The 25,121-nt window shown below is 37.7% G+C and overlaps 1 protein-coding gene across 2 annotated transcripts in view; it reads left to right on the top strand.

The window, feature by feature from the left end:
* ATAD2 (ATPase family AAA domain containing 2) overlaps nucleotides 1-14,334 on the top strand; it is a 76,953-nt gene extending 62,619 nt beyond the window's left edge. For both annotated transcript variants that reach the window (XM_058275992.2, XM_004469470.3), the window contains exons 21-28: nucleotides 574-770; nucleotides 1,330-1,489; nucleotides 5,874-5,996; nucleotides 6,121-6,264; nucleotides 8,429-8,812; nucleotides 10,059-10,192; nucleotides 12,107-12,235; nucleotides 12,799-14,334. In XM_058275992.2, coding sequence (XP_058131975.1) covers nucleotides 574-770; nucleotides 1,330-1,489; nucleotides 5,874-5,996; nucleotides 6,121-6,264; nucleotides 8,429-8,812; nucleotides 10,059-10,192; nucleotides 12,107-12,235; nucleotides 12,799-12,843 — 1,316 coding nt within the window. In that variant the 3' untranslated portion in view covers nucleotides 12,844-14,334. The remainder of the gene's footprint in view (nucleotides 1-573; nucleotides 771-1,329; nucleotides 1,490-5,873; nucleotides 5,997-6,120; nucleotides 6,265-8,428; nucleotides 8,813-10,058; nucleotides 10,193-12,106; nucleotides 12,236-12,798) is intronic.
* The last annotated feature ends 10,787 nt before the right edge of the window (nucleotides 14,335-25,121 follow it).

The following is a 25,121-nucleotide window of genomic DNA, read 5'->3' as shown; positions in this document are numbered from 1 at the left end:
ATGCTCGGTTGGTATGTGCTTCCCATATAAAGAAAGTTCTCAAAGCCATTTGTAATATAGCCCATCTTTTCAAACCTATTTTTGCCAGTTCTCTCCCCCACTCAACCTCTTTCTATACATAGCATTCTTTCTTTTAACTATACTCAGCATAGTACTGCCCTTCCACAATACCAATCTTGCTTGTTCTCCATCACTAATGCTTCTATCACCCATCTCTATTTAAGCAACTATTTATACTTCTAGGTATAACTAAATATTTTTTTTATTATCAAACTTTCCCTAACATGTCTAGGCATAATTAGTTATTCATCTCTTTATGACCCGTCATACTTTTTTCATAGTGCTAGTATGACATGGTGATGTTATAATTCAGTTTCTTACTCCTTTAATAGATTGCCAGCTTATTGGGGCAACATTATCATAGGCCTCTTTTTTTACCCTGAGAACTGGTCAGACAAAATTAAACTGTACAGAGGATAACCACTCAAAACCTGGCCACTACTTGCGCTGAATCATTTTGTCACCCTTGATATTATGAAGGAATATTAACTGAAATCTTCTATGTGTGTGAAGTTTTGCAGGCCTTGGAGGTACTCCCAGTAGCACCACCACCTGAGCCAAGGCTACTGACAGCAGAAGAAGTTAAACGGTTAGAAGAACAGGAAGAAGATACATTTAGAGAACTGAGGATTTTCCTAAGAAATGTTACACATAGGCTTGCTATTGACAAGCGATTCCGAGTATTTACTAAGCCTGTTGATCCTGATGAGGTATTAATTTTTGCTTTAAATGTGTTCTAGGCAGTAGTGGTTCGAAATCAGAGAATAGTTGAAGAATATGTGGTTGCCTACCTGTATCCTGAACTTGTTTTCTCTGTACAGAATCATGTGCTGAGTAGTGTCCTAATAAGCTTGGGGAGAATTCAATAGCTATGTAACACAGTTTTCTGTCCTGCGAAGAAAAGACTTAGGTTTGCCCAACCCAAACATTCTAGAAGCAATTTGAGAATATCTTAATGCAGTATCATATTACCATGACCTCCATGGTTGAAATAAACTGGAATTGAAGAAGACTTAATGAAAGAGCCAGGACTTACATTAACATTGAAGGATGGGTGACATTTGGAGAAGGATAGAGGTATAGGATGATACTATGCTATGCAAGAATAAGGATAAATACAAAACAAAACCAACTTTAAATATCATTAAAGTTTTCATATATATATATATAATTGTTATTCTCTCCCCTATACTGCCTGGCACAGAAACTTGATGCATTAACTGTTTTTTATGTACAGAGTTAATATTTGAATCCTTTGTTATATTTTAGGTTCCTGATTATGTCACTGTAATTAAGCAGCCAATGGACCTTTCATCTGTTATCAGTAAAATTGATCTACACAAGTATCTGACTGTAAAAGACTATCTGCAAGATATTGATCTAATCTGTAGTAATGCTTTAGAGTACAACCCAGATCGAGATCCTGGAGGTGAGCATTTAATTAGTGGGGTTTTCTCAGGGGGTGAAGTGAGGGCTGCTAACACTTAGTACTGTGAACATGTTACATTCACAGTGCTATTTAATCCTCACAACATCATTACCCCAGTTTACAGGTAAAGAAAATGATATTTAGAGAGGTTAAAACACTAGCTCAAGGTCACACTTCTAGGAGATTGCATACAGAATTGGAATAGAGTTTTGTTTCACTTCAAAATCTGTGTCTATTAACACTTAAACATGATATATCCCCTAACAAGGCAAAATTGTATAAAGCTTAACTTGTTTCTTTTGCATGCCAGTGCTCTTTTCTCAAAGTGGAAAAATAAACACTGACTCAATAATAAAATAGGTTTAAAAAAGGATATTCTTAGTTAAGACCATTACATTTTTTGTTACAAAAGTAATATAGTATAATATTTGCTAATAGTGATTTTCAAAAAATTTAAGTCCCTATTTCCTTTCTCAAAAAGTGGGCACTGTTAAGTTTGGGGATATCTTTCGATAATTTCTATGCCTGTACCCTCTCTACCTTCATCTATGTTCTCTTAAAATAAATAATAAAATATATAAGGTAAGGGATTATCTAACTTGTTTGTTCATTTCCAAGAAAAATTCTTCCGGTGCTTCGTTTTCCTAATTTCTTATTCTTGTTTTATGGATGCAGTGTCTTTAATTCTCTCAGTGGATAAAAAATAGTATTTTTAAAATATTTTTTTAAAGTTCTGTTTCCTACATTAACTCTGCTCAAGTCGTTGGTTTTCTGTCTTTAAATTGATAAGGTTTATAAATTAAATCCATTAGCCCAAGGAGGTACTTAGCATTTCTTCAATAATTGTAAAGATGAGTGTTCTTCCCTGTCTAGTCTTCTACCTTCCCTAGGCATTTTCCTATAGTTCAAAGTTCTGGAGGTAAGCAATGAATAACACTCTTACGATGGTGGAGCTTCCCTTAATTATGGAAAAAAGGAACCATTTATTCAGGAGGCAAAGGGCTTTTCCTGTTCCATAGCAATCTTGCTCCTGTTGCTTCTGTTTTTGACACTTTGGCAATCTAAAATTACTTTAGACCGGTATTCAAACTTTAGTAGGCATATCAGAATCACTTCAAGGATTTGTTAAAATATAGATGGCTGGGCCTCATTTCCAGGGCTTCTCATTCTATTGGTCTAGAGGGGGGGCCTGATAATTTGCATTTCTAAGAAGTTCCCAGATGCTAGTCCCTGGACCCCACTTTGAAAAGCATTGGTTGAGACTTTTTTATAGATAGGTTTTGTTACAGAAACAAAACAGTCATGCATAATATACAGAATTCCCATACATGACCCTTCCACCAACACTTTACATTGTTGTGGAACATTTGTTACAGATTATAAAAGAACATGATCAGGCTATTACCACTAATTATGGTTCATAACATACTCCTGGTATTTTTTTTCCATACATCCCTTATTATTAACAGTATGTATTAGCATTTTACATGAGTTGTAGTTTATGAGAGAGCACTCATATTTGTATTAACTATAGTCCATCTTCCATCACATGGTTCACTGTGTTATATAGTCCCATGATAATGCTTTAGACTTTATCCATTGCCTTTCTTCAGACACAAATGCCATGTAGACGCCCCTAGCAGCATCCCTTCTGAGAGTTACATCTGTTAGCTGTATTCTGTGAGTGACTATTGCAGGACTGACCTAGCAGTAAAAGCAACCTTGTAATCACTTATTTCCTGCCTTCTGCCTTACAGTTCATAGTGCCTGGACTCTAGCCTTAGGATTTTTCCCACCATTTCCTGTTTAGGGTTGCCATTTCGTTGTTCTTGTTTAGTTGCTCTCAATGCAGTAACATTCTGTGTGTCTCTTCCAGGAATTCTTTTAACATTTCTTGTTCAGTATGATTCTGGTAGCCTTCTCTCTTGTATTGTCACCATTGTTTAGTCTTGCTTTTGGTTGACTCTTAGGTATTTCAAAAGAATATGGATAGGGCAGAGCAACAGATTGTTGGAATAATGCCTTAAACATAGAAGTGAGGAAAATGATTTAACAGAGGAATTACATTGTGAACATAGTTAACAACACTGAAATATATATCTGAATGGTTAAAGGGGGGAAATGTTAGGTTGTGTATATGGTAACATTTTTTTTTTAATCCATGGAATTACACTACACAGTGAACCCTAAGTTAAACATAGACTATAATTAATAGTACAATTATAAAAATGTACTTTCATCAATTGTAACAAATGTTCCACACCAATGCAAGGTATTAATAATAGGGTGGTATATGAGAATCCTGTATTTTTTGCATGTTTGTTCTCTAAACCCACAACTTCTCTAATTAGAAAAAAAAACTACTGGCAAGCAGATGTGGCTCTAGTGATAGGGCCTTCTGCCCTACCATGTGGGAGGACCCGGGTTCAATCCTTGGGGCCTCCTGGTAAAAAAGAAAAAGAGAAAGCACGCCTGTACGACAAGCCAGTGCCCACTCAAGTGAGTCACATCAAGATGATGATGCAACAACAAAAAAAAGATGAAAGGGAGAGTCAAGGTGGAGCGCAGCAGAAACCAGGACTTCAGGTTGCACAATTGACAGGGAACCACTCCACGTCAGAGGTCCCCAAGATAGAACCCCACTGAACCCTCGAGGAGAAAAATGAGAAGAGAAAACAAAAAAGAGAAATAGATAAAGAAGATCACACAGTGAATGAACATAGACAGCAAAAATAGTAGGGGAGGGGGAGGAAATAAAAAAATTAAAATGTCAGTTTTCCCTCAAATTATCTACAAATGCAATGCAATCTCAATTTTAAAAATCCACTTAGGTGGGAAGCAGATATGGCTCTAGCAATTGGGCTTCCATCTACCATATGGGAGGACCCGGGTTCGATACCCAGGCCTTCCTGGTGAGGGTGAGCCAGGCCTGTGTAGGGAGCAACACAGCAAGATAATGACGCAACAGGGAAAAAAAGATATTCGGGGGAGAGTCAGGCGAGACACAACAGAAACCAGGAACTGAGGTGACGTAAGCAGCAGGGAAACTCTCTCCACATTGAAGGTGCCCAGGATTGAATCCTGGTGAAGCCAGGAGAAGAGAAAATGAGACAAGAACAAGAGAAAACGAGGAGAGGAGGAGAAGATAAAAAAAAAAAGACAAAATCACAGCAAATGGATACAGCAAACAGCGTGGGGACGGGTGGGGTGATGAAATCCAGTTAGGGATTTTTCTGTGGAAATTGACAGGCTGATTCTAAATTTTATATAGAAATGTAGAGGACCTAGAACCCAAAATTCCTTTAACGTAAATTGAGAGCAATGAAGCAATGTTAATGCAGAAAAATAAGTGCAGCTCAAAGGTAATAGAGGCTCCAAAAACATATCCACATATACACTCATTGATTTCAATAAATTTGTCATTGCAGTTCATTGGGGAGAAGGAAAAATTATTTTAAATAATGGTACTGGACTAATTGGAGAGCATAGAGGGAAAAAACCTCTATCACAATACATGAAAATTAGTTTATAAAAAATAGACCTTGAGAGGGCAGAGATTTCTTATAAAATGCACTAACAAAGAAAACAAAATTGTTAAATCAGGTTACATTGAAATTAACATTCTATGGAAAGGCACCACTGAGTAAAAAAGTAAACCACCAAATGATATGATATTCCCCAAATATTTCTGACTAAGTATTGATATCCAGAATATATAAAGAATACTATAAAAAATGAGTAAAAGAAAACCCAATTAAATGGGTAAAAGATTTCAATTGGTACTTCTCCAAGATAAAGTCCAAATGACTAATAAGCATGAAAAGGTGTTCAACATCATTAATCATCAGGAAATGCTAATTAAAGCTAGAAAGAAATGCTACTACAAACCCAATAGAACGGCTAAAATCATAAACACTGAAAATACCAAATGTTGACCAGGATTTGATACAACTGGAACTCTCATACATTACTGATAAAAGTGGAAAAATGGTACAATTACTTTGGAATACTGTTGGTATCTGCAAAACATAAACATACACCTACTCTGACCCACCAGAAGTTTGTCCATATATTTGCCTGACCCAGTGCAAAATAGAAATTCAGGGCCTCTGATTCAAAAAGCAGAGGAAATTGCCATTAAAGATACTAAAAAGGTTTTTTTCTTTCATCAAAAAAAAAAAATTGTTTGGATTTAGTCTGCCCTATTGAATCAAATATCCATAACATTAAGATAAAAAAAAAAGATCAGTATAATTCCTTTAACTTTTACAGTTCATGGTAAAAATAGATAATGGCTATAATCCTAGCCCAACATGTTAAGTTTATTTTGGGTAAATTATTAAAGGGAGAAAATTAAGTGCTGTATGTTTTATTCATTTCTCAGATCGTCTTATTAGGCATAGAGCCTGTGCTTTAAGAGATACTGCCTATGCAATAATTAAAGAAGAACTTGATGAAGACTTTGAGCATCTTTGTGAAGAGATTCAGGAATCTAGAAAGAAGAGAGGTAGGCAAGTGATTTGGCATCAGAAAAGAATGGTTCAGATAGTATATTGAGTCCTTTTAACTAATATTTCATATAATTTGAAATCTAGAAATCCTCTTTGATATCTCATGTATCTATTTTTAAGGTTGTAGCTCTTCCAGATATGCCCCGTCTTACTACCATGTGATGCCAAAGCAAAATTTCAACCCTGGTGGTGATAAAAGATCAGATCCAGAGCAGAATGAAAAGCTAAAGATGCCCAGTACTCCCATGGCTTGTAGCACACCTGGTAAGTGTGCTTGGGTAACTTATTTATGAAATTGTAAACTTTATTCTCCTCTAATGCCATTTACCATCTCTGTCAGTTTCCTTTATATTAAGGCAGTGAGTTATTTTTCTAACATTAATTAGCTTTACAGTCATAAAATAAATCTAAGTTTGTAATGATATACCACTTGCAATCCCAGATAACTTTTATCCAGTTGTTGGATTGAATGGATTTGAAACTGATTATCATTTGCTGTAAATTCGATTCTATTTTCTATTATCCCTTATTCCTAGGGTACTACCCTACAGAGAATTGACCCAAAGCCTTTTGTATTTATCATAGGCCTCCCTTCCTTGGCAGACTCTTCATTCCAAGGTTCATTCTTTAAGTCCTATAAATGTCAGCTCTATCCAGCTTCTTGGTTTCTCATTCATTTGTTTTTCCAGATTTTGGCCCCGTAGTTCCTCACTTCCTTGTTAACTCTTCGGTGTTTTTAAACAGCTTTTAAAACTGTGGGTGGAAGTGCTTAGTTGTTTGGGTGTTTGGCTTGGGCTAGAACTTACCCTTATTGCACTATGGGTTTGTTCATTCTGGGATAGCAGAGTAATATATTTGAGATAAAGAGTAAGCCCTTCTTTTGTGAAAATAGGAGGAGGCAGCTGGGAAAGGGAAGATGAGAAAGGAAAATCAGCAAGAGGCCTCTACTACCAGATTTGGTCTCAGTCAAATCAACTTTAAATCAAGTGTATATATGAAAATTGAGGCTGTGGAACTGACTTCTTTAAAACTATCTATTCTTAGCTATATATCCAATAGGATTGCATCCCTTAAGTTCGCCAAAAGATGTATACAAGAATATTTGTAGAAGGAGTATTCATAATAGCCCGATACTGAGCGCAACACAAATGTCCATTAACAGTAGAATGGAAAGATGAATTATGCAAATGTGAAAATAATTAAACCTCAAGTACATAAATAAGTATGGATGAATCTCCAAATATAATATTGAGTAAAACCTAGACATTCTTTTAGATATAGTAAAAAAAAAAAAGAAAAAAGGCAAAACAAATCCATGCTGTTAGAAGTCAGGATATTGTTTACCCTAGGGTGTTTTGACTATACTGGGGGCAACTCTGGAGTGTTGGTACATGTTCTGTTTCTTAATCTTGGTGCTAGTTACATGGTTCTCTTTGTTTGTTGGTATTTGCTACATGTTTATGTTTTGTGTACTTTTGTCTATCAATCAAAACTTAAAACCAAACAAAAAGTCTATTTGTACCTTGTGAAATTTCCTTTCCTCCTCTGGCCTGGTGTTCATAAGCCCCAACTTGAAGCAACCACTACTTACTATAGGTGTTTCATATTCAATTGGACTCTATCATCTACCACCACTTGATCCTCCTTTTTTTCCATATACATTTTGGTGAGTATAGTACCATTGGGCATTAATATTTATCCTAAGTTCATTTTTCACTCCTTTCTCTTCAGCACCTCCCAAATCCCAATTATTTTCAAAGTCCTATGAAATCTACTTCATTAACGTCTTTCCAGTCTGTGCTCTTGTCTCCCTTTGCCATTTCTGCCACCTAAGTTTTACCCCTTCTTAGGACAGTTGCAGTGTAGTTATCTTACCTCTAATCTAGGCAGAATATTTAACCTCTCTGTACATTAGTTTCCTCATCTGTAAAATAGTATTGATAATAGTAGCATATCTTACTGGCTTAAAGTGAAATATAAGTGAGTTAATACACATAAAGTTCTTAGATGAGTTCTTAGTATATGGTAAGCATTGTTCGTAGAGGCTATTCTTAACTTTGTCCTTCCTCTCCTTCGTTCTCATACTGCTGCCAGAGTAATCTTTCTAAAATACCCATCAGGCAGATCATGTCATTACCCTCCTTAAAATTAAAAAAAAAAAAAAAAATCCAAGAATGACAGGTCATTGTATGATCTGGACCTTGTCCAGTTCTTCAATGGCTTCTCACAGTACTCTCTACTTTGGTGTCTATGGTTCAGTCATACAGACCTAACTGTTTCTCAAAGATTCTCTCATATCTCAATATTTTGTGGTTTTGTTGGTTTTTTTTTTCCTTTGGGGTGGTTTTTTGGGGGGGGGGGAGCGGTTACTTAGACTTTACAAAATTGTTGAAATCTGTTTCATTCTTTTTCTTCAAATTCTTTGAAGCTCAGTTGAAAAGAAAAATCCGCAAAAAGTCTAAGTGGTACTTAGGCACTATAACAAAGCGAAGGCGGACTTCACAGGCGAAAGATGATAGCCAAAATTCAGTGGATGACAAAATTGAGAGTGATACAGAGGAAAATCAAGATACAAGTGTAGATCATAATGAAACTGGAAACACAGGAGATTCTTCAATGGAAGAAAATGAGAAACAGCAAAATGTCTCTGAAAGCAAAATAGAGTTGGGAAATAATTCTAGTGTTGATGATGAGCTTGAAGAATCTAGGAAGACTACAACATGTACAGAATTGAGAAAAGATAAGATTGTTTGCAATGGAGATGTTGCTAGCTCTCAGATAGTCTATATTTCTGATGAAAATGAAGCAAAAGGTAACTCAATTAAAAGGCAACTTAATAACTTTTAAAGTTTTTTACTCTGATTTCCTAAGTGATTTGCCATATCAATTTCTTTTCCTTATCTTTTAGATTACCAGTGTTAGTTAATTAGGGGGAAAATAGCATTATCTTAACTGTTAAGCTAATAAATCACTGTTTAAAAAGCACATACTTTTACATGAAAGAGTTTGTGCCCCAGTTTGCCACTTAGTAGCTTGTAACTTTGGGCAAGTTACTTAAACTGTCAGCCTGTTTACTTATCTGCACAATTGGAATAGTTAGTTCCTGGAAAGGAGACATTTTGAAGACTGAATAAAATAATCCATCTAAAGTGTGTAGCACAATACTTGTCTATGCAGCTTTTAAAAGCTGGCAGGATTCCCGCCACTTGTTTCTAAGCAAGATAAGCAGCTTCCTGTGATTCTTGCTGAGAGGTGTAGAAGAGCTATTACCCATCCCCAATGTTCCCCCATCCCTTTTATAGGCTAAGTCCAAGATTATTTATATTTACTTCAGTGATCCTCCTCCCAAATTTTTAAATTTAGAATTGTCTTCTGTCTGCATCTTCTTGAACCTTTGATTGTGAGTTTGTTTAGTTTTTGGAAATGCCAAACATTATTTAGATCTAAGTTATAGAAAGTACGTAACAGGGTTAAAAAATCTGGGTTCTGATCCTGGCTCTAGTAATATTTAGTTTTGTTACATTAGAAAAGTTTCTTCACCTCTTTTTGCCTTATTTTTCTCATCTATCAGTGAGTACATTGTTCTAGATCAAGGATCAGAAAACTTTTTATGAAGGGCCAGATAGTAGTCTCTGATACAACTATTCAACCCTGCCATGAAATGAGCAACTGACAATTTATAAAATGGTCATGGCTGTGTTTTGTAATGGTCAGTCAGATTTTGCCTGGGCACAGTAGTTTGCAACCTTTGTTCCAGGTTACCGAGTTCTGTTCCAGCTCTTAAATTCTGTGAATCTTGTGCCCAAGTAGAAGGCAGTCCAACCTGTTGAAGATTCCCCTGAAGTACCCGATTTGAAAAATACTTCTCAAAATGTCTTAATTTTTGAGTGTATGTAAGTGGCAGCATCTTAATCTTAACAGCAGGAAAAGTTAAAAAATCAAATGGTGTTTATGTCTTAGTAAGCATGCTCTTTTAGCTTATTTAATCTGCATACTCTTTGTTTTAGTCATTAGTATATCTGTGGGCCAAATAAGTCTTATTTAATTTTCCATTCTAGAAATGTGTGTTTTGCGAATGACTCGAGCTAGACGTTCCCAAGTAGAGCAACAGCAGCTCATCAGTGTTGAAAAGGCTTTGGCAATTCTTTCTGAACCTACACCCTCACTTGTTGTGGACCATGAGCGATTAAAAGTATGTAAATTGAAATCGTAATGCCCTCAGTGTGCAGATTAGTAACCCTAAAACACTGGATTGTTAATGATGGCAGGCCAGCTGCATAAGAATTATACAACAAACTAAAACGTTTTCTTCCTCCCAATTTTCCTATTTATTGCTTTTCCCTTGTCCCAAATTTAGAAATATATCTGAGGATCTGTGGTAGAAATCAGAAAGAATACAGTTTAAATGAATTTGATATGCAGCCAGGTTAACTCTTGCTCCCCATCCCTATACACCACCCGCACCACCACAACCCATTTCCCTCAGTTGGGGCTCTCATTCCTACTACTCTAATAAAATAACATCCTAATAGTTCATTCTCCTTGCTTTTGTTAAATTCTTTTTGTAAGGGTAAGCCTATATCTGGAATGCTCCATCCTGACACCCCTAAATAACAATCTTCCCAACTACAACTTGCATGTCTTGCAGTTGCTTTAACATATCTGAAATCACACTGGTTTTCTGCCCTTTTCCTTCAGAAGAAAAAAAATTGTCTCCGAATTCCAACTTAGCTGTTAGGCCACATTTCAAGTCTCAGAACACTGAGATTTTTTGATAGATAAAGCTACACCATGCCAAAGAGTCAAAGATGAATAATTTTTGCACATAAGAGTTTTAAAATTTTCGAGAGAAGTCTGTTCTGTGTAAGTACAAATTGTACTTGCTATTAGCAGTTAGCCTAGGAAAGCCTTTGTTCAATTCTAGGAGAGCTACTTGATGTGTACTTAATGGAAAAGGAGGCAGTGATATTCCTGGAGCTGCTTCTCAATAAACTTAAATCTCCCTGGAAAATCTATTTAAAATTAATGTGTGAAATCAAAAGCCCTTTAAATCTCATGACCCTGATAATGGTATTCCTAATATTGAAACAGGAACTTTGTATAGCTCAACATTGTTCTATAGTATGTTTTGAGGGGGAATGGGGAGCGATAGTTACTGCCATCAGTTTTTATAAAGTTTACAGCTTTGTTCTGCTAAGTATACAGGTATATCACTGGAGTCAACTATAAAAAGCTATTTATTAAGACTTTCAACCTGTGCTTTTCCAGTAACATAACCCATTAAAAGTGGAACTGTGTAGTAATGCATTGTATCAATTTGACATGCAATAAATAATGACCTTTTATGAAAGGATGAACTTGCTATAGAATAACTTCCATAAAGGCAGTGGTTGCAGATGACAGATGTTTACTTTATACTTTTCAACATACCTGTCTTAAGTTATTGGTCTCACATACTGGTTTTTTTTTTTTTTGGTCCTTTTTTTGTTTTTTTTTTTGTTTTTGTTTTGTTTTGTTTTGTTTTTGTTTTTGTTTTTTTATTGCATACTGTTTTTTTATCATGACCTGAGTCATTCTAGTTGATTTTTACTTAATCATAATGGCATTTTTGTTTACTAAGAGGTAATGGCATATTTTGGTAGAGTCAAACATGAAAAATCATAGCGTTTCAGGGAGGCTACCAATTTAGTTGTGAGAAAACCTGGAATGAGAATTCCTTTTTATTAGAAAAAGAACCCTGAAGTGATGAAGTAGTTCACCATTTATGTAGTACCTCTTCTTATTTCACATAATGGGATTTGAGTTTTTTTTTTTTTTTTTTTTTTTCCAGTGTGTCCATAGAGATTTATGGTTAGAATTGAAGTTGACAAACTTTTCAGCTATAGTTTTTAGGATGGGAGTTGCCGAGGCCAGGGGGTGCAGATCACGGAATGATAACAAAGTTAACTAACTACAGCTAAATGTCATCCACTGCCAAAGGCTTCTGTGCTTCATAAGTGACTTGGTCTGGCCTCTCTGGCTTAAAATTCCCCAGGACTTCAAAAGTAAAATATCTTGTCTCCAGGAATTTATCTCAAATTTATAAACACTCATATTTTCCTTTTAGAATCTTTTAAAGACTGTTGTTAAAAAAAGTCAAGATTATAATATATTTCAGTTGGAAAATTTGTATGCAGTAATCAGCCAGTGTATTTATCAGCATCGCAGGGACTATGACAAAACGACACTTATTCAGGTAAACTATTGACTTACAATTCTTTTATAATGCTGTTATTGTCACATAATGTTTCACTGATGATGAAAGATTGCTGGAACTTTAATTTAGAAATTAATTGATTTTATGAAAACAGACTTTTATAACGAGCGTTATGAATTATTTCTAAGTAAAAGTAAGTTTTTTTCCTTTTTTTTTTTAATCTACTACTTCGTTTAATCTACTACTTCGTTCTTACCAGTGGAACTGTAAAATCAATAGATTATGAAAAGTCTTTTGCCTGTGTTTGTGCATTAATGAGGACCTGTAACTTTAATAGACCTTTGGGACAGTCCTACAAGCATACAAATATCTTGATTATAACTATTTGAATTTACTGTAAGATGAACCCATCTCAGAGTCATTTCAAAGGGATTTAAATAATGAAGTCTCATTGGTAATATCATTTTATATGACAGTCTTATAAATACTGATCTAAATTTTTGACTATCAGATAAATATATACATTAATATGACTTTTTACAATAGTTTGTCTTTTTTTCCTTATTGAAACTTAATATTTTCCATTCCTACCTTTTATATAGAAAATGGAGCAAGAAGTAGAAGACTTTAATTGTTCCAGATCATGATGTCTTCATGGTATCAAGTATTCTTTATATTCAATTTGTTGTGTCCACACGACTGATGGAAGATGAAGTCCTGCATCTTTAAGGAAAAGATTTAAATAGTAAAATTAAATATTTAAACTTTGCTGGTATTTATGTACATGTGTGTAAGATAATTACAGAGATAACTGATAAATATTGCTTGAACAGGGCACTGTAGTAATATTAATGCTGTGTCATATCAGTAGTTGAGTGTGGGCAACTCTTTAAAAGTTATTTGATAATTAATGTTTTATGGCACTTGAGAATAATTAGTGACATTGAAATTTTTTGTATTAAGCACTTCTAATTTTTTCCTTCCTAAAAATAGTTGGTTGAATTGGGACTAGATACTTACTGAACCCACTGTGGCTATACCTTCCTTCTTGTCATCTTTTCTTGATGCTTTTCTCCTATCTACCTTTATTTTCCCCTGTACATCCAGTTAAGACCAGTGTTCAGGTCATAATTTGTGAAAGTGCCCTTGAACAAATAGCTGCACCACAATTCTGTACTTGAATGTCAAAATATTTTTAGATTAACATTTTATAATTCTAATTTGGTTTAATAAAGGTTTTAAATATTTTTTGGTTTACTTTGATGATTATTTACGTAACAACTGTATTAATAACTGCCTGGTTGAATGTCTTTAACAGCACAAAGTTTTGTATTTGAAAACTGTTTACTTCCTATAAAATTGTGATCAGGTTGTGTCCTATACATACCTTTAAATACAGTTGTATAAATATAAATATTAACAAACTTTGTATTGATACCAAAAATACATTTCTGGGAGTGGATGTGGCACAAGCAGTTGGGCACCTGCTTCCCAAATGGGAGGTCCTGGGTTTGTTTCCCAGTGCCTCTTAAAGAAGACAAGCGGACACAACAAACAGACAACAAGCAGGCACACAAGGGGGCCGTCTGGGGTGGGGGGTACATTTATATAATAAAGCAATGAAGCATTCACTGCCATGATTTTTTTTAAAGACATCCTGATATTAGTTTATCAGCTTTTGTTGGAAACCTTTTTCAAGAGGAAGGGATGACCATCCAAAATGAAAAATTCTAGACTATACTACAACTCAAAGTTGATCTACCTTTTATTCCTGATTTGTTCTGAATATTTTATTTAGCCTTCTGAAAACCAGTAATTTGAATACCTTAATTAGTAGATTCTGTCTTATACATAATACAATACAAGTCTTGAAAGCATTTAAATATATGTATATTCCTGGATATAAATACTTTTATTGAACTTTATTATAACTTAAAATTCTTGCAGATCATCTTTTCATGACTAGGGTTTAATTTTCTATGTATAGCTTGTGTAATATGTTTTAATGGTGAAAATTGTTTTTTAGTTTTATTTGTTTCTTTGATTTTAAAAATCCTTAAGATAATTCAGTGAATACCTGACTGAAAAATATTTTTCACATATTGTCATGCATAATTAAAAATATTTTGACACTGGAATGTTTATATGGTGCCTGTTCTTCAGCTACAAAAAATAGCGTGTTTCCTGTCCTTTCCATGACACTCTACAGATTCAGGAAGTGGCAGGCCCATATTCCTATGTAGACTTTTATTAGTGCTGAAATTGCAAACCTAGAGTATTTTATTCACTTTCTGCTCAAAAGTAAAGCCAGTCTAGCCAAAGTAGTTAAGTGAAGGGGAAAAAAGGCATCTTAATGGGAAAGGAAGAATTAAAACTATATCAATTTGTAGATGCTCTTCTGTGTAGAAAATCCTAAAGAATCCATTAGTTCACTCTGCCTGCTGTGCATTGGTGCATGAATCCTGCCATCATTAGCTCCATAGCTGCCCTTAAGCTCACGCCTGGCTTCTCTTAAGCCTTGGTTTGAGTGCCCCCATCACTGTCATGCTAGGTGGTGCTCTCTGCTATGCCGCAACCACCTGGGCCAGCCTTTGAGGCCACCTGCAACCCACCCCAGCCCATGGTTCCACTGCCATTGTCTAGTCAATTTACCACTATCTCATATGTCACATGAGACAGCAGAGTTTGATGCTCCCTGGGTGGCATACTTCAACTATCAATGCCTGGAAATTTCATAAAGGAATGAACACTTGTTGACTATGATCTCGTTGCAGAATCCAAAGTCATTGATGCTGCTCTGTAGCATGCAGATGGTTAAATGGCTATGCTAGTGTACCCTAGAGGTTAAGGTAAAGCAAGGGGAAGCAGATTTGGCCCAGTGGATATGGTGTCTGCCACACGCACAAGGAGTGCACCCTGTAAGGAGAGCTGCCCAGCATGAGAAAAGTGCAGCCTGCCCAGGAATAGCACTGCACACATGGAGAGCTGACGCAGCAAGATGACAACAAAACTAGACACAGATTCCAGGTGTCGCTGACAAGAATACGAGCAGACTCAAGAACACACAGCAAATGGACAGAGCAGACAACTGGGGGGCGGCGTGGAAGAGGAGAGAAATAATCCTTAAAAAGTTTATTGGTACATTGAAAGAAATTAAAGAAGACTAAAGTAAATGGAAAGATATACCATGTTCATGAGTTGGAAGGCTTAATAATGCTAAAGTCTCAGTACTCCCCCAAAGCAGTCTATAGAGTCAAGGCAATGCCAAACAAAACTCAATAGCCTGGGAAGGAGATGTGGCTCAAATGACTGGGCTCCCATCTACCACTTTGGAGGTCCCTGCTTCAGTTCCCGACACATGAAGAAGAAAGTGAACTGGCACAACAGGCAAGTGCAGCAAGCTGATGCAACAAGAGACACAAGAAGAAAAATACAAGACAACCAAGCAGGGAGTGGAGGTTCCCAGTGCCTCCTAAAGAGGACAAGCAAGACAGTGAACTGACGCATCAGGCAGAGCAAGCTGATGCAACACAAGACAAGGAAAAACGAGGCACAACAAAGCAGGGAGCAGAGCTGGCTCATGTGATTAGGTGCCTCCCTCCCATATCAGAGGTCCTAGATTCAGTTCCTAGTGCCTCCTAAAGAAATAAGGAAGACAACAGATACAGCAAGTGCAAACAATGAGGGAGTGGGGAGAAAAAAATTTTTTAAATCCCAATGGCCTTTTTTGCAGAAATGGAAAAAGCCCTAAAATCTATATGGAATTACAAGGGATCCTAAGTAGCCAAGTCAATCTTGAAGAACAAAGTTGGAGGACTCATACTTAACCAACTTCAAAACTGAACTACAAACCTACAACAGAGCAGATGTGGCTAAAGCAGTTGAGCACCCGCCTCCCAAATGGGATGTCCCAGGTTTGGTTCCCAATGTCTCCTAAAGAGAAAAACAAGCATATATGAAAAAGAAAAAAAAATCAAGGAAACCAATGTGACTCAGTGGTTGAGTGCTGGCCTCCCACATACGAGGTCCTGGGTTCAATCTCTGGTCCCAGTACCTAAAAAAAAAAAAGAAAACGTGATGCTGGCACAAGAATAGACAGATTAAGGGAATAGAATTGAGAGTACAGAAATAAACCTATACATTCATGATTTTCTACAAGTGTGCAAAGACCATTCATTGAGGAAAGAACAGTCTCTTAAAATAATATCAACATGCAAAAGAATAAAGTTGGACCCTTACCTCTAAAACTCAGGAGAAATCATAGGAGCAAGTCTTTACCTTGAAATGGACAATAGTGTCTTAAATATGACCTCAAAAACACAAGCAGGTTTTGAGGGGCAGGGGAGGAGGAAGAGGAGGAGGAAAAAAAGACCAAAAAAATAGATTAATTAGATTTCATCCAAATTTTAAAATTTTGTTCTTCACAGGATCCAATTGATGGATGTTAGATGACCGAATACCTGAAAGTAACTTGTTTCTCTCCCTGTTGCTAGGATACAAAGAAAAGAATTGTATGTAAATCAGAAGGTAATGAAAAGCAACCCTCTCTTTGGGCCAAATTCCACTTTTGGTGGTTAAGAATATCTTGTTGAAGCAATGAAGTATGAAAACCAGCTTCAACCAGTTGACTGGACCGGTGCAGAAGCAGCCCCTTGCTGTCCTCACTTCAACTTGCTTAATTAACATAGTAAAATTCCCACCCAGGGATGGAGTTATCCGCCCCTTTCTTGATTATGCAATGTATGTGCAAGCATGATTTCCTGAACATACTAATCATACAATTACATAACCAGCTATGTGTGTTCATCCATATGGATGAACACTAATGCGTAATCAAAACAAATGCTAAGTAGTAACTTGGATATTTAAACAAGAGTGAAACTGCAGCACAGGGAGTCAGGTTTGAGTCACTTTAGACTGGCCTTGGCTCCTTACCTCTGGAGATGTAATAAATGTGAGTTTGCCTAACTCTCGTGTTGAGGTGTTCTTCATGCCATCTCTGATTATCCATAAAGGCCTTGCTTTGAGGCCTAACACTATCAAAGTGAAAAGACCCATAGAATGGGAGATCATATCTGCAAATCATAGCTGATGTAGGTGTAATATCCAAAATATATAAAGAACTACAATTTAACAAAAAAATTAGAAAAGGGCTTTAATAGATATTTCTTCAGAGAAGATGTACTAATGCCAACAAACACATGAAAAGATGCTTAACATCATTAGTTACTAGGGAAATGCAAATCAAAATTACAAGATGCCACTTCATACCAACTAGAATGGCCATAATTTTTTTAAAGAAGAACAAAATAAGTATTGGCAAAGGTGGAGAAATTGGAACGCTCAGATGTTGCTGGTCAGAAGTAAAATAGTGCAGCCACTGTGGGAAACAATTGGTGGTTCCTCAAATTAAAAATAAAATTGCCATACGACCAACTCAGCAATTCTACTCCTAGGAATATGCCCAAAAGAATTTAAAATGGGTTCAAACAAAAAATTGTACTTACTTGACAGTAGCCAAAATGTGGCAACAATCCAAATACCTGTAAACACATCATGGATATGTCCATACAGTGGAATATATTACTAAGCTATAAAAAGGAATAAGGTTCCAAAACATCCTATAACATGAACAAAACCCAAAAACATGCTGTTTCAGGTTCCTAGGCTGCTCCAAGCAAATACCTTGAAAAGGGACAGCTTGAACAATAGGAGCAATTTTGAGGCTGAAAAAATGCCCAAATCAAGGCAAAGATTTCTTCTCAAAGGCCAACTGCTGACTATCCTTGGCTCCTCTGCCATGTAGCAAGGTCTATGGCTAGTACTCCCCTTCTCTTCTGAGTTTCATTGCTTTCAGCTTTTTGTTTCTTTGGCTTTCCTCCCTTTCTTTATAGTCATTCTGTTTCTAAAGAACTCCACTAATAGAATTAAGACTCATCCTGAATGAGGTGGGCCACATGTTAATTGAAGTCTCATTAAAAAGTCCTACTTGCAATGGGTTCACATCCACAGGAATGGATTAAATTTAAGAGCATGTTTTCAAACCACCACATTCCACCCTCTGGACCCCAAAAATACATGTTTTTCCATGTGCAAAATTCATTCTTTTCATCACAATATCCCCAAAGCCTTGCCATTTCAATATTAATTACAAGGTCTCATCAAAATAGGATATAGATCTGATCTGTCCTGGGGCACAATTCTCCTCAGTCTGTGGACCTGTGTGACAGTTTAAAGTTTTTCTATGAATCCCAGAAAAAATCATGTTCTTATAAGTAATCCATTCGTATGGGTACGAAACCCATTGATTACATTAGATTCAGTTATGGGACTTTTAATTAGATCTCTCTAGGGCCCTTGATGGACTACATCAGTGAGGTGTGACCAGATTAGGTCTCCACCCTCTTACCAGAGTCATATAAACTGAGAACTGAAAGTGGAAAGAGAGACATCTGCTGCTTTTACCCTGCCATGGGAAAGAGGACTCCAGGATCAGCTACAGCTGAGAGAGAGGCTGGGAGAAACTCCTAGAGACTGAGAGGCCAGAGGCTGGAATCAGTGGAGCACAGAGGCATGGAAAGAGGCCCCTGAGAGGCTAGGCCCACCGAGCATCTCAAAGCTGAAGAGAGAGCACTGCCATGTGCTTGGTTGCCCAGAGTTGAGCTTGGGGAGAAAGTGCCCTGGGAAAGACTGAGATCCAGATAGCCGCTGTTTTGCCTTGCCACATGGCAGGGGTCGAGGTTCTAGCATCTGATTTTTGGTGAGAAAGCATCTCTGAAGATGCCTTGATTTGGATATTTTCAGTTTCAGAACTGTAAGCTTTTACCCTAGTAAATTCCCTTTATAAAAGACAACCTATTTCTAGTATTTTGCATTGGCAGCCTTAGCCAGCTAAAACACTGTGTGTAGCAGTTTGATATTATTGATGAATTCCAAAAAGAAATATTGGATTATGTTTGTAAACTGGTCTTTTCCTCTGGGCATGAGATTATATTGGATTCAGAGGTTTACTTGATTATGTAATCAAGTAAAGCTCTTGTGTCAGTAGCTGTTGACCACCCACCCCTTGGTGGGTGGGGACTCACAGATAAAAGGCATGGCAAAGGACAGAATTAAGAGCTGACCTTGTGGAGAAAACAGGAGCTGAGCCTAGGGGAACCCAGGAAGCCTGAACCCTCACAGATGTTGGCAGCCATCTTGCTCCAACATGTGAAAATAGACTTTGGGTGGGAAGTAACTTATGCTGTATGGCCTGGTATCTGTAAGCTCCTACCCCAAATAAAAACCATCCAACTTCTGGTATTTTGCATCAACACACCTTTGGCTGACTAATACAGAATTTGGTAGCAGGAGTTGGGTGGTACTTTTGCAATTACCAAAATGCTGGAATGGTTTTATAAATGGGTAAGGGGTATTTTTTGGAGGAATTGAAAGATGCTTGATGGAGAAGGCCTAGATTGCTTTAAAGAGACTGTTGGTAGCAATATGGATGCTAAAGAGACTTTTTATGATGCCTTAGAAGTAAACAATTGAAACTATTATTGGAAACTGGAGGAAAGGCAATCCATGTTCTAAAGTTGCTAAGAACTTAGCAAGATTAACTCTTAATATTTTATGGAAGGCAGAATTTGATAATGGTGAGCCTGGGCATTTAGCTGAAGAAATTTCCAAAGTAAACCCAGAGGATGTGGCTTGGCTTCTGCTTGCAGCTTATAGCAAAATGCTAGACAAGAGAGAGATGCTGAGGACTGAACTGTCGAGCACAAAGAAAACAGAAACTGATTCTGGAAATTCTAAGCCTCTGGAAATCAAGCTCTCAGATGAAAGTGCCCCACTGGAGGACTTAACTAAACTTGGAACTTGTAAATCAGGATTGAAGAGGCAGTTATGTTGGAAAGACTTGTGGAAAGTCTTACTGTCTGATGACTTGGACCCCTCCTTCCTGCATGCTAAACTAACAGATTTTTTGAGAGAGCTGTATAAACAAAACCACTGTCAGCCTGGAACAAAAGGAACATGGAAAGGAGAGATTGAAGGGGAAATTACTTCAAGAAGAAAACCATGGAAGCTGAGATCTGGAATTAGGACATGACCTTGGGCCAAGAGAGGAACCTCACCCATGTGTACAGAGAGAATGAGTTTCCCCAGCAGTTGAAGAGGGTAGATGTTCCTGCCCAATGCTGGGAGAGTTTTGCTGTCCCAGGGTACAGAGAAGGTGGAGCACATTCCCCAAGGATTAGGGCGGTTAAGGTCAGCACCCCACAGGTCTAAGAGGGGTGGGCCTGTCCCTCAAAAGTTAGGGAAGGTCAGGTGGACAAATCATCATTCTGAGAGGGTTGAGCCTGTATGCCAAAGGTTAGGGGGAATGTTGTCTTCACATCACTGTACTAGAGGGGTTAAGACTCTAACCCAAGATTGGGTACGGTGTGGCAATCACCCCAACACTCTCGGAGGGAGAGGTCTGGAGCTTTGTTGACACCCAGATGCTTGTTGAGGGTGGAGCCAAGAAAATGGCCTTTGGGCAAGCCGGAGGAAAGGGTGGGTCCCCATGTGGCCCCAAGGAGAAGAAACCATCTTCTTAAGAATGACACTCTCTCTCATGGAAGCTCTGTCACATTCCCCAATAGAATACCAATAATCCCCCAAGTGCAACAGCAAAGACCAATTAGGAAGGATGGTCCAATATTGAGCCCTTGATACTGATTATGCTTATGAGCCTGTGTGCCTGAAATATGCAGTAGGTCTAGAGCTGCAGGGTGCCTAAGAGTTACCTCCTGAGAGCCTCCATTTGTAAATGCATTACCTTCTCCCCAGTGTGGGACATGACTCCCAGGGATGAGCCTCCCTGGTGCTGAGGGATTATTACCAATCACTAGCTGGTGATGCAACTAGAATGAGACCTTGAATAAAAGGGTCAATTTAGACCAGCAGACTATCTCAGCCTACATGTAAGATCATGTGTTAAAAACTGTTTTTTGGCCTTGAATAAAAGGGGGAAATGGCAAAACAAATGAGTTTATATGACTAATAAGAGTCTTCAAAAAAGAGTCAGGAGGTCATCAGAGGGGTCACACGTATGCATATCTCAGCAGGACCCCAGAAAAAGCCAAAATAGATACAACCCTACATATTTGGTTCTTCTGAAGGCTACAGAGACCCACAGAGTATATGGTCATGGCAGATGGATTTGAAGTTCTGTGCCATTTCAGTGGGCCCTACTTTGGAATTTATGCTCCTGAGTGTGATTGAGTTGGACTCAGATGTGACCTTCCTACACATGCCTCTTCTTTCACTTTTACTGAACCTGTGGTTGGCACTAGGTATAGGGTATACTCAGGGGACTTGAATCTCTGTACTGCCCATGTGCCAGCTGGGCCCTGAGCCTCAGCAGAGTTGCAACACCTACTCTCAGGTTCGTTGGACTTACCCAGATCAGCTAACAAGGAGGTGAAGATGGTCAACCACCACACCAGGGAATCAAGAGTGCCTACAACTGCAAGGAGAAGAATTGTATCCATCATCCATGTGGTATCTAAGCCCCATCTTGATATCGAGATGAGGTGGACATCACCATCCCAGGGTCCACAGAATGGAGCAATAAAATATGGATTAGAGTGGACTTACTAATATTCTACTATAAAACTATTGTGACTAGTAATAGAAGAAATTGTAGCATTAAGGTGGAGAAAGTGGCCACAGTAGTTGTGAGGACAGCGAGAGCGAAGAAGAGATGTGATGTGGGGGCATTTTTGGGACTTTCTGAGTTGTCCTAAATGATATTGCAGGGTCAGATGCTGGACTTTATATATCCTGCCATAACCCACTGAATGTACTGGGGGTGAGAGTGAACTACAGGGTAAACTATTATCCATGTGGTGCAGCAGTGCTCCAAAATGTGTTGACCAAGTGCGGTGAATGTGCCCCACTGATGGGGGAGATTGTTGGTGTGGAAGGAGTGGGGTGGGGAGGTGGGGGGCATACAGGAACGTCTTCTATTTCTTAATGTAATATTTTTTGAGATGTATATATCTTTAAAAAAATACAATTTACAAAAATGATTGGGTTGGGGGGTGGGGAGTGGGCTATATGGGAATCTCTTATGTTTTTTAATGCAACATTCTTTGTGATCTATTAACTTAAATAAAATTTTTTAAAAATTTAATTGGTGAAAAAAAAAAAAAAGAATGACTTTCAGGCTGAAGTTGAGTGGAGGATGCCCAGCAGGTTTACTGAAATGTAACCATAACTCATGTTTCCCTTCCAATTTCTCCTTATTGTAATTAAAATGTTTATCCTTTGTCCATTTGTGTATTGGAAGTAGATGAATTGTTTTGTAAGTTTCAGAGGTCTATAACAGACATAACTTTGCCCCAGCACAAACTGTATTTCTTTAAATTGATTGTGATATGATTTAGTACTTGCATGGTAACTGATTTAAGGCTTTTTTTAATATTGTAGTCTGTTTGGAATTCAGAGGGTGGAGTGTAGCAGTTTAATATTATTGATGAATTCCAAAAAGAAATATTGGATTATGTTTGTAAACTGGTCTTTTCCTCTGGGCATATGAGATTATATTGGATTCAGAGGTTTACTTGATTACTTAATTAAGTAAAGCTCTTATGTCAGTAGTATGTTGACTACCCGCCGCTTGGTGGGTGGGGATTTGCAGATAAAAGGCATGGTAAAGACAGAGTTGAGATTTTTAATGTTGGAGTTTTGATGCTGGAGTTTGATGCTGAAGCATTAAGCTGCAGCCCCAAGAAGTAAGCACACAGAGGAAAGAGAAGCAAGCCCCAGGAAACCTGAACCTCGCAGATGTTGGCAGCCATCTTACTCCAACACATGAAAATAGACTTTGGTGAGGGAAGTAATTTATACTTTATGGCTTATATCTGTAAGCTCCTACCCCAAATAAATAACCTTTATAAAAACCATCCAACTTCTGGTATTTTGCATTAGCACCCCTTTGACTGACTAATACAGAATTTGGTAGCAGGAGTGGGGTGGTACTTTTGCAATTACTGCAATGCTGGAACAGTTTTATAAATGGGTAAGGAGTATTTTTTGGAGGAATTGTGAGATGCTTGATGGAAAAGACCTAGATCGCTTTGAAGAAGCCGTTGATAGCAATATGGATGCTAAAGAGACTTTCAATCTAGTGCCTTAGAATTCTTCCAACCTCTACCCATTACCCAATTCCTAAGTTGTTTCCACATTTTTGGTATTTGCAGCACTCTCACTCTTCTGATACCATAACAATCTGTTTCAGTTTCCTAGGCTGCTCCAAGCAAATACTATGAAATGTGTTGGCTTGAACAATAGGAATTTATTAACTTAGTTTTTAGTTCAAGAAAATGTCTAAATCAAGGCATCATCAAGATAATACTTTCTTCCCAAAAAACAGTTGCCAGCTATCCTCGACTTCTTTGCCACATGGCAGGGCATTTTGGCAGTGTCTGCTGGTCTTTCCCTTTTCTTCTGGGTTTCATTGCCTTCAGCTTCTTGCTTCTGTGGCTTTCTCTCTTTCCCTCTCATTATTAAAGGACACCAATGATAAGATTAAGTCCCATCCTAAATGAAAGGGGTCACACCTTAACTGAATAGCCTCATCAAAAGATCCTCCTTAGAATGGATTAACACCCACAGAAATGGATTAGATTTAAGAACATGTTTTTCTGGGATACATATTACTTCACCATCACACATGCCAAGTGAAAAGAAGACAGATACAAAAGGTCACATATTGTATGGTTCCATTTATATGAAATACCCAGGGTATGCAAATCTATAGAGACTGAAAGCAGATTAGTGTTTAGCAGGGGCTAGAGGTAAGGGGAAATGTGAAGTGACTGCTTAATGCATACAGGTTTCTGTTTGCGGTAAAGAAAGTATTTTGGAACTAGATATGGTAGTGATGATTGCAAAACTTCAAATTATATAATGCTCCTGAATTGTACAATTTAAAATTGTAAAATTTGTGTTGTGTATCTTAGCATAATGAAAAAAAAAGCTAGAAAAAGTAAAGTCAACTATTTTCCCCTTGACTACTTTGTAGATTCCCCTCTTACCAGGTACTCTGATGAAATTGGTTAGATGTTTTTGGTAAACATCAGTACTAAGCTGTACAAAAATTCTTATATACAATTTATTTTGATTTGTTAGGTTTCTTGTATATATGAAACTGCTTAAATTCATAGTCTTACCATTTGGTTATATTTCAAATGGATAATCTCCATACATTATTAAATTTAGAAAGTACTCATAAGCATTAAATAACAGTCATACATTTTAGAGACATGCTGTTAATGCTTTGGCGTATATCCTCCTGGGCTTTGATGCATAAAAATATTTGATACATAAAAATATTTCATCAAAAGAAAACTCAATTATCACCCTAAAAGGTGTAGGCATTTCAAGAAAAAACCCACAAGGTTAATCTGTATATAGTGGGGGAAAGTTTCTACATGTAATTGTCATAAATTTGTAGATGTCAGTATTGTAAAGCGAGAAGGATGAGGGGTTAGCAAAGTGTTTATTTTGGAGAACTATTGCTGGATAGATATTATTGGTTTTTGTTTGGGGAGGGGGACGCTTTTTAAAATGACTTTTCAGGGAAACGGACTTTGGCCCAGTGGTTAGGGCATCCGTCTACCACATGGGAGGCCCGCGGTTCAAGCCCCGGGCCTCCTTGACCCGTGTGGAGCTGGCCATGCGCAGTGCTGATGCGCGCAGGGAGTGCCGCGCCACGCAGGGTGTCCCCCGCGTGGGGGAGCCCCACGCGCAGGGAGTGCACCCATAAGGAGAGCCGCCCAGCGCGAAGGAGGGAGCAGCCTGCCCAGGAATGGCGCCGCCCACACTTCCCGTGCCGCTGACAACAACAGAAGCGGACAAAGAAACAAGAAACAAGACGCAGCAAAAAAACACA

The sequence above is a fragment of the Dasypus novemcinctus genome, chromosome 14 (assembly GCF_030445035.2).
Source record: "Dasypus novemcinctus isolate mDasNov1 chromosome 14, mDasNov1.1.hap2, whole genome shotgun sequence".
NCBI classification, from domain to species: domain Eukaryota; kingdom Metazoa; phylum Chordata; class Mammalia; order Cingulata; family Dasypodidae; genus Dasypus; species Dasypus novemcinctus.
This window is presented reverse-complemented; position numbering and strand designations above follow the sequence as displayed.